The sequence below is a fragment of the Rhineura floridana genome, chromosome 1 (genome assembly GCF_030035675.1).
Source record: "Rhineura floridana isolate rRhiFlo1 chromosome 1, rRhiFlo1.hap2, whole genome shotgun sequence".
Classification (NCBI taxonomy): Eukaryota; Metazoa; Chordata; class Lepidosauria; order Squamata; family Rhineuridae; genus Rhineura; species Rhineura floridana.
In genome coordinates this window covers 12,565,176-12,575,551 of record NC_084480.1, presented here as the reverse complement: position 1 = coordinate 12,575,551, position 10,376 = coordinate 12,565,176, and the positions used below count along the sequence as shown (strand labels likewise).

Here is a 10,376-nt window from a genome sequence, read left to right as displayed (position 1 = left end):
GCCACGAACCAGAGGATTGCAGTCTCAGTGCTCCTGCAAAAAAAGAGAAAACCTCTATATTCTTACAATTTGTGCAAAAAGAGAAAAATTTAGCATAGTTTTTCTCAGCCCTCTATGACAAGCCACACGCAGAGAGGCATACAGAGCCCTCTTCTACACAACTTTTAAAGGTCCTTTGCTAGAGGTCACCAACCACATAGAAAGAGGCCTGGTACTCTCCCCCGCCCCCCACTTCGTACGCTCCAGAGGAAGGAAATGGGTTCTTTCCTCCTCCTTCTTTTTTCCTGCGGTCGGGCTTTAGGACCCAGCAGAGAAGGCAGCGAGAATTGAGGAACTTGAGTTGAGCAGTTCCTCTGGCCGGCAGAGCCGAGCCTCCGCGGGAATCTCTCGCTCTTTTTCCCTCGGCACTTTTGCGCCTGGCGGGGGGGACCCTCAAGCCTTGCAACCGCTCCACAGCCACAATGCGGGAGACTCTGTTCAAGGACAACTTCTGGGTAAGGAGGGGGTCCAACCTCTGAGAGAGGAAGTAAGATCCTGATTTAAGGCTTAGCTATAGCAAGTCGCAGGGGGTTGGACTCGATGGTCTTATGGGCCCCTTCCAGCGCTACTATGATTCTGTAATAGGATGGGGCGGGAAGTGGTGTGTGCGTGCGCGCCGAATGCTAGGAGCAAACCTACACAGAAGCAGACGCGGTGGTTTCAGGCTGAATTCCACCCGGTGCGCGTTCTCCTGTTGATGCAGCTGTTTGAGGAGGAAGGGACGCGCAGCTGGGGCACATTGTTCCTTTCGCGCAGTTCTTAAAGGCCCAAGGAGGTGTTTTCGAGGGTGAGACGCTGTGAGGGTGGGCTACCTGCATGAGCGGGAAGCGTCCTGTGATACCTTGAGGGTCACCCGGCTTATTGTGCCGAAGAAGTTTTTGGAGATTAGAGTTCACGTGAAGGAGATGTGAAAACTGGAGGGAGAAATATCAATAATTCGAGATATGCAGACAATAACGTACTACTAGCAGAAACCAGTAATGTTTTGAAACGAATGCTGATGAAAGTTAAAGAGGAGAGCACAAAAGCAGGACTACAGCTGAACCTCAAGAAGACTAAAGTAATGACAACAGAAGATTTATGTAACTTTAAAGTTGACAATGAGGACACTGAACTTGTCAAGGATTATCAATACCTTGGCACAGTCATTAATCAAGATGGGGACAACAGTCAAGAAATCAAAAGAAGGCTAAGACTGGGGGGGGCAGCTCTGAGAGAACTAGAAAATGGAAATGGACTGTCTTCAAGTCGATCCCGACTTATGGTGACCCTATGAATAGGGTTTTCATGGAGAGCGGTATTCAGAGGGGGTTTACCATTGCCTCCCTCTGAGGCTGAGAGGCAGTGACTGGCCCAAGGTGACCCAATGAGCTTCATGGCTGTGTGGGGATCCGAACCCTGGTCTCCCAGGTTGTAGTCCAACACTCTAACCACTACGCCACACTGGCTCTCAAGAGAACTAGAAAAGGTCCTCAAATGCAAAGAAGTATCACTGAACACTGAAGTCAGGATCATTCAGACCATGGTATTCCTGATCTCTATGTATGGATGTGAAAGTTGGACAGTGAAAAAAGTGGATCAGAGAAAAATCAACTGATTTGAAATGTGGTGTTGGAAGAGAGTTTTGAGCATACCGTGGACTGTGAAAAAGACAAATAGTTGGGTGTTAGAACAAATGAAACCAGAACTATCATTAGAAGCTAAAATGATGAAACTGGTTATCATACTTTGGAGACATAAGAAGAAAACATAATTCACTCAAAAAGACAATGCTGGGAAAACCAGAAGGGAGTAGAAAAAGAGGAAGGCCAAACAAGAGATGGATTGATTCCATAAAGGAAGCCACAGACCTGAACTTACAAGATCTGAACAGGGTGGTTCACAACAGATGCTCTTGGAGGAGGTCGCTGATTCATAGGGTTGCCATAAGTTGTAATTGACTTGAAGGCACATAACAACAACAACATTTAGATCTGATGAAGGGAAGTACAATCCCCCAAAAGTGTATGCCACGGAAAATCTGTTAGATTTTAAGATGTCACCGGTTGTATGCTTGTCTCTGAAGGGTCTGGAATCAGTAACACTGTTTCTAGATATTGCTGTCTAGGTCTCACGGCGCTAACTTACCAGGAGGAATGGGTCCTCCCTGCCTTTGGGTTATCTGTGGTGCTTTAGTGTGCTTTCCTTTTTCTATCTGTCTTTCCCTGCTGAACCTCCAGATTTGGAACATCCCTGTAGCATCAGGCCAGTGGTCCGTCTAGTCCAGCGTAGTGGCTGACCAGATGCCTGTGGGAAGCACACAAGACCACTCTCCCCTCCTGCAGTTTCCTGCAACTGATATTCAGAAGTATGCTGCCTCCAGATGTGGAGGTGGAGCGTAGCCATTGTGGCTAGTAGCCATCGATAGGCTCATCCTCTGAGAATTTCTCTAATCCTCTTTCGAAGCCATCCAAGTTGGTGGCTGTCGCTGCCTCTGGTGGGAGAGAATTCCATAGTTTAACTATGTGAAGAAGTCCTTTCTTTCGGCTGTCCTGAATCTTCCAACATTCAGCTTCGTTGGATGATCCCAATTTCTAGCACTATGAGAGAGGGAGAAAAATGTATCTCTCTACTTTCTCGTCACACCGTGCAGAATAATGTATGTTTCTCTCATGTTCCCCTTCCCACCTCCCCTTAAACTTTTTTTTCTTTTAAGCTAAAAAGTCTCAACTGTTGAGACGGAAGTTGCTCCATCTGCTTCAGCCTTTCCCAACCAGTGTGCCTCCAGATGTTGTTGGACCATAACTCCCATCAGCCTCAGCCAGCATTGCCAATGGTCAGGAAAGATGGGAGTTGTGGTCCAACAACATCTGGAGGCACACTGGTTGGGAAAGGCTGATCTGCTTGATGGTTTTGGTTGCCCATTTCTGAACCTGTTCACGGCTCTACAGTATTCTTCTTGAGGTGCGGTGACCAGAACGGTACACAGTACTCCAAGTGCGATCGCACCACAGATTTGTGTAACAGCATTTCATTCTCCATCCCATTTCTAATGATCCTTAACATGGAATTTGCCTTTTCCACAGCTTGCTTCTCACTGGATTCACATTTTATCCACTACAACCCCAAGGTCACAGTCCTGGTCAGCCATTGCTAGTTCAGACCTCATGGGCGTAGATGTGAAGTTAGAATTATTTTGCCCCAATGTGCATCAGTTTATACTTGCGTACATTGGATTGCATTTCCTATTTTAAAGCCTAGTCATCCAGTTTTAAAAACTGTTTTTAAGTGAGTATTTCATAACCCCTTTGTTCTGGGTGCCAGAAATAGCCTTGGTTCAATAGTTGTTGTAATAAGGGAATGTTTAGCAGCATGTGCAGAGTGCTTTCCTTGTGCTGCTGAGTAATCCACAGACAGGCCAAACGTTTCTGGGATTAGTGATGGAAAAGCTTCTGGTCATGCAAGCTGAAATAATAACATCTCTCATTTCTGACATTAGCCACTGCCAGCTTCATGCTCCAACTTGCAGCCAATGAACATCATATCTTATTCTGTGTATGGGTTTATGGAATGCACTAAATTTGTGCAGTGAATACTTTCTAGCCATCCTAATTTGGAACAATTCTGTTTATGTGCATTAGAATCTTGCATCACTCCCATATCTCAGCTGGTGTAGCATAGGGGCCAGGGGTGTAGTTGTACAGGGTTGTAGTGGGTCATACTTCCGCTATTTTTTTGAGAGCAGAGTCCCAGCCAGCTCCCTATATGTGAGCGAATCCGCATGAAAGGGGAGTGTGTTAGCAACTGAGAAGAATGGAACCAGACTGCTGGCACTTAATATTAAAAAGGTGGCAGAGCAGCTTTTAAACTGACTGAGGGGGGAAACCCGACAGGAGCTGAGGAAGGTCCGGTTCAGAATAAACCTCCCCCCTGGGATAAAAACCAAAGAAATGATGAAATTTTAAAAGGGGTAGGCCTAGAAGTAGGCATTGTGAGAGCAGGGGCACAGGATATAAATTCAGAAGAGCAAAATTACCACAGGCCAAACCACAAGTGCCAAAGACACTTGAAGAGAGACACTGCTTACAAGTGCCTGTACGCTAATGCTAGGAGCCTCCGAACCAAGATGGGAGAACTGGAGTGCTTGGTCTTAGAGGAGAGCATTGATATAGTGAGCATAACGGAGACCTGGTGGAATGGAGAAAACCAGTGGGATACGTTTATCCCTGGATATAAACTATATCGGAAGGACAGGGAAGGACGTATTGGTGGCGGAGTCGCTCTATACGTGAAAGAAGGCATTGAATCCAGCAAGCTCGAAACCCCCAAAGAGGCGGACTCCTCCACAGAATCGTTGTGGGTGGTGATACCATGCCCCAGGAGGGACTTAATACTGGAAACGATCTATCGTCCCCCTGATCAAAATGCTCAGGGAGACCTTGAGATGAGATATGAAATTGAGGAAGCATCCAAACTAGGAAATGTGGTAGTAATGGGTGACTTCAACTACCCGGACATAGACTGGCTGCATATGTGTTCCAGTCATGACAAAGAAGCAAAGTTTCTAGATATTCTAAATGACTATTCCCTAGACCAGTTGGTCATGGAACCGACCAGAGGAACCCTGGACTTAATCCTCAGTGGGGACCGGGACCTGGTGCGAGATGTAAGTGTTGTTGAACCGATTGGGAGCAGTGACCACAGTGCTATTAAATTAAACATACATGTAAATGGCCAATTGCCAAGAAAATCCAACACGGTCACATTTGACTTCAAAAGAGGAAACTTCACAAAACTGAGGGGATTGGTAAAAAGAAAGCTGAAAAACAAAGTCCAGAGGGTCACATCACTCGAAAATGCTTGGAAGTTGTTTAAAAACACTATATTAGAAGTTCAACCGGAGTGCATACTGCAGATCAGAAAAGGTACCGCCAGGGCCAAGAAGATGCCAGTATGGTTAACGAGCAAAGTCAAGGAAGCTCTTAGAGGCAAAAAGTCTTCCTTCAGAAAATGGAAGTCTTGTCCGAATGAAGAAAATAAAAAGGAACACAAACTCTGGCAAAAGAAATGCAAGAAGACAATAAGGGATGCTAAAAAAGAATTTGAGGAGCACATTGCTAAGAACATAAAAACCAACAACAAAAAATTCTATAAATACATTCAAAGCAGGAGACCATCTAGGGAGGCGATTGGACCCTTGGATGATAAGGGAGTCAAAGGTGTACTAAAGAACGATCAGGAGATTGCAGAGAAGCTAAATGAATTCTTTGCATCTGTCTTCACAGTGGAAGATATAGGGCAGATCCCTGAACCTGAACTAACATTTGCAGGAAGGGATTCTGAGGAACTGAGACAAATAGTGGTAACGAGAGAGGAAGTTCTAGGCTTAATGGACAATATAAAAACTGACAAATCACCGGGCCCGGATGGCATCCACCCGAGAGTTCTCAAAGAACTCAGATGTGAAATTGCTGATCTGCTAACTAAAATATGTAACTTGTCCCTCGGGTCCTCCTCCGTGCCTGAGGACTGGAAAGTGGCAAATGTAACACCAATCTTCAAAAAGGGATCCAGAGGGGATCCCGGAAATTACAGGCCAGTTAGCTTAACTTCTGTCCCTGGAAACTGGTAGAAAGTATTATTAAAGCTAGATTAACTAAGCACATAGAAGAACAAGCCTTGCTGAAGCAGAGCCAGCATGGCTTCTGCAAGGGAAAGTCCTGTCTCAGTAACCTATTAGAATTCTTTGAGAGTGTCAACAAGCATATAGATAGAGGTGATCCAGTGGACATAGTGTACTTAGACTTTCAAAAATCATTTGACAAGGTACCTCACCAAAGACTTCTGAGGAAGCTTAGCAGTCATGGAATAAGAGGAGAGGTCCTCTTGTGGATAAGGGATTGGTTAAGAAGCAGAAAGCAGAGAGTAGGAATAAACGGACAGTTCTCCCAATGGAGGGCTGTAGAAAGTGGAGTCCCTCAAGGATCAGTATTGGGACCTGTACTTTTCAACTTGTTCATTAATGACCTAGAATTAGGAGTGAGCAGTGAAGTGGCCAAGTTTGCTGATGACACTAAATTGTTCAGGGTTGTTAAAACAAAAAGGGATTGCGAAGAGCTCCAAAAAGACCTCTCCAAACTGAGTGAATGGGCAGAAAAATGGCAAATGCAATTCAATATAAACAAGTGTAAAATTATGCATATTGGAGCAAAACACCTGAATTTCACATATACGCTCATGGGGTCTGAACTGGCGGTGACCGACCAGGAGAGAGAGCTCGGGGTTGTAGTGGACAGCACGATGAAAATGTCGACCCAGTGTGCGGCAGCTGTGAAAAAGTCAAATTCCATGCTAGCGATAATTAGGAAAGGTATTGAAAATAAAACAGCCGATATCATAATGCCGTTGTACAAATCTATGGTGCGGCCGCATTTCAAATACTGTGTACAGTTCTGGTCGCCTCATCTCAGAAAGGATATTATAGAGTTGGAAAAGGTTCAGAAGAGGGCAACCAGAATGATCAAGGGGATGGAGCGACTCCCTTACGAGGAAAGGTTGTAGCATTTGGGGCTTTTTAGTTTAGAGAAAAGGCGGGTCAGAGGAGACAGGATAGAAGTGTATAAAATTATGCATGGCATTGAGAAAGTGGATAGAGAAAAGTTCTTCTCCCTCCCTCATAATACTAGAACTCGTGGACATTCAAAGAAGCTGAATGTTGGAAGATTCAGGACAGATTCAGGACAGACACATATACTCAGTAACTATACTCAGCGCATAGTTAAACTATGGAATTTGCTCCCACAAGATGCAGTAATGGCCACCAGCTTGGATGGCTTTAAAAGAAGATTAGACAAATTCATGGAGGACAGGGCTATCAATGGCTACTAGCCATGATGGCTGTGCTCTGCCACCTTAGTCAGAGGCAGCATGCTTCTGAAAACCAGTTGCCGGAAGCCTCAGGAGGGGAGAGTGTTCTTGCACTCGGGTCCTGCTTGCGGGCTTCCCCCAGGCACCTGGTTGGCCACTGTGAGAACAGGATGCTGGACTAGATGGGCCACTGGCCTGATCCAGCAGGCTCTTCTTATGTTCTTATGTTCTTAAGAGTCTTTTAACATGCTTCCTTGTCTTTTCCTGCTGATTGGAGGGAATCAAAGTGTAAGGAGGTGAGTCAGCCACTGAGAAGACTCTTCTCAGTAGCTAACAAAGCCTCCTCTTCCATGCTTATTGGCTCCTAGGGGCATCTGTTGTGGAGTGAGGGCTCATGAGATGACAGGGAGAGCAAAGGAGAAATGGGTGTGGTGTGACTATCATGAGGGGAACCTGCTCTTCTGAATTTGCCACTGTACTACTGACAGTGGCTAAGAGCACCACTATCCCATAGGGGGAGAAGATAACCCTCACCCCTTTGCACGTTTGATTTCCCCAACACCAGGTATGAGGCAGGCTGGGAGGAAAGCACCTCTCAAAAAAGTAATGGAATTATGACCCCCTGCAATCCTGGATGAGTATACCCCTGGCCCCTATGCTATACCAGCTAAGAGAATAGGAGAGACGCAAGGTTTTAATCCAAATAGAACAGAATTGTTCCAAATTAGGATGGCTAGAATGTAAATTGGTTGATCCTAAAAAACGTATTGCCCAACTGTGGATTTTGGAGGGTTTTTTTCCCCCTTACAGACCAACGTGGCTACCCTTTGCCTTTTGTAATCCTAGATGTGTTTACTCATTAATAGGATTTACTCCCAGTAAGTGTGCATCGAGTAGGAACTGTTGAAAACTTCCCAGCTCACGTTTTGCCCCAATTATGAATTTGCTAGATAGTGTTAAGCAGGCCAGTCTCTCTCTTCAACCTCTTCCTATGGATTTGCAACTGGCCTATCTTGCAGGGCTGTTCTATGGAGAAAATGTATGTGGATTCTTCGAACATTCAAAACTGTTATAAAAATGTGAAGTTATTGAATTTTGAAATTCTGGAAACTTCAAGTGTCTGAGAAACTAGTGTGACAGTGGGGCTATAGGGATTTGGTGCCCATTTCGTTTCATTTCATTGTGTACATTACATCATGTCCTTTCCTCCCAGCCTGCCTTATGCCTGGTGTTGGGAGAATCAAAGAGGTGAGGGTTTAGCTTCTCCGCATATGGGATATGAATGAGAAGAGCAGGGAAGACACTTAAATAATCAAAGAGAGCTTCCTTGTCACAAAGAGGTGAGGAACATTTTTCAGCCTGAGGGCCATGTATGCTTCTGGGCAACTTTCCAGGCGCCACATGCCTGTGGTGGGCAGGGCCAGGGGAAAAAATGGGCAGAGCAACAAATGTAAATTATACCTTTGAATAGCACGGTGGGGAGAAGAGCCTGGCCAGGAGTCCAGAGTCTGTGAGTTCAAATCCCCGCTCGTGTCTCCTGGGTGTAAAGGGCCAGCTAAAGATCAGCCCCACAGTGAGCGGCTCAGGGGTTACGTGCCCTGCCACCTGTGCAGCCGGGGGCAAGCGGCATAGTCCCAAGGAGCCCAGTTGCCCCCCAGCTGGCAGTTGCGAACAAGGAAGGGGGTGGCTTGTGCAGCTGTGGCCAGCTGAGTAGGCCCTAGCCAGCTGTGGAGGACTAGCCTCAGAGGGAGGCAATGGGAAACCCCCTCTGAACACCGCTTACCATGAAATCTCTATTCATAGGGTTGCCATAAGTCGGTATCGACTTGAAGGCAGTCCATTTCCATTTTCACAGCAGGGTAGTTTCTATATGCACCCCTCTCTCTCCTGCATCCAGATGAGCAAGGGGCATTTCCGGGGTTCAAGGATGCATTCGAGCCAGGCAAAGCACTCGAGAAGGGTGTGAAAGAGAGCCAGGGTATGGCTGGGGAGGGGGAGTGGCCTGGGGAAAGTCCCAAGCCAGACAGAGAGGTCTAGAGGGCCATATTGGGCTACTGGGCTGGAGGTTTCCCACCCCTCCTATAGCAACTAATTTGGCCTCTTTCATGCTTTCATTTCTCTTTCTCTCTCCCCCTGTCCCCGCATTCTCCTCCCGTTGGTGTTGCAGATCAGTTGCCATTCTCTTCTGTCTGTCTGTAAGTCATACTGCTGGGGCTATTGAGAGTTGTAGTCCAAAATGTTTGGGGGGTACCGGGTTGGTGTAGGCTGGAGGAGTGGGGGTCCCTCCTTCGCTGGATGCTTTCAAGCTGAGGCTGGGCAGCCGTCTGTCACAGGCCCTCTCCTTCTGGGCTTCCTGCCTCAAGCAAGAGAGTTCAGCGAGGTTGTCTTCTTGCACTGTGTAAATACACCAGGTTGGGGCTGAGGTGAAATGATAAAGCGATTCCTGGTTCTTGCCCGTGTTGCATCCTTCATCTTTTGCACCACCTCCGGTTTGCATCCTTTTCAGCATTCCTGGCATTGCAAGTGTCTCCTGCAGCATTTACAAATAAAATAAAGATGTCTGAGGAACAAGGCTTAGTTAGAGTCCACCAGACATAAGCTGCCCTGGGCTCCTACTGGGAGGAAGGGTGGGATATAAACCTAATAATAAATAAACAAACAAGAGTTAAAGATAGCGTAGTCCAGTGGTAGCCAATGTGCTGCCTTCCAGGTGTTGTTCAACCACAACTCCCATCGTCTCTCACCATTAGCCATTCTGGCTGTGTCTGATGGGAGTTGGAATCCAGCAACATCTGGAAGACACCACATTGGCTCCCTTTGGTGGACTAGGACATCCTTGACCGAAATCTTGCCTTGGCCATGAACTCACTGGGTGGGGCTCGGGAAGCCTCTTTGTCAGCCCTAATCCTGTCATTGACATTATGATGGTACTGCCCTGCCCTGCAGGCTTGTTGTTCAGACTGCTGAAAGGATGCATGTAAAGCACATTGACTATTTGGGGAAAGCGCTCAGGGTGGCACCACAAGTAAAGTGATGCATGATCAGCATGTCTGCTGTGGTAATCACAGAATCGTAGGGTGGGAAGGGGCCTATAAGGCTATCAAGTCCAACCCCCTTCTCAGTGCAGGAATACAGCTTAAAGCATGCCTGACAGGTGCCTGTCCAGTTGCCTCTTCAATGTCTCTAGTATTGCAGAGCCCACCACCTCCCTAGATCGTTGGTTCCATTGTCGTACCGCTCAAACAGGAAGTTTTTCCTGATGTTCAGCCGAAATCTGGCTTCCTATAACTTGAGCCCATTATTCCATGTCCTGCACTCTGGGATGATCGAGAAGAGATTCTGGAGAATATGAAAGGTGGGGGGAAGCTTTGCATGTCTCAGACCACTCAGGGGCCATATGTCAGGGAACATCTGCCAGCTGTGGATCTCTGGGGCATGTGCTCTGCATGTCTCTGAGTGTTCCAGGACCTGTGTTTCACTTTCACTCTTTC

The 10,376-nt window shown here is 46.6% G+C and overlaps 1 protein-coding gene across 2 annotated transcripts in view; it reads left to right on the top strand.

Annotated features, from left to right (window-relative positions):
• The first annotated feature begins 314 nt into the window (after positions 1 to 314).
• Positions 315 to 10,376, top strand: part of PSTPIP2 (proline-serine-threonine phosphatase interacting protein 2) — a 66,137-nt gene continuing 56,075 nt past the window's right edge. For both annotated transcript variants that reach the window (XM_061613626.1, XM_061613618.1), the window contains exon 1: positions 315 to 494. In XM_061613626.1, coding sequence (XP_061469610.1) covers positions 462 to 494 — 33 coding nt within the window. In that variant the 5' untranslated portion in view covers positions 315 to 461. The remainder of the gene's footprint in view (positions 495 to 10,376) is intronic.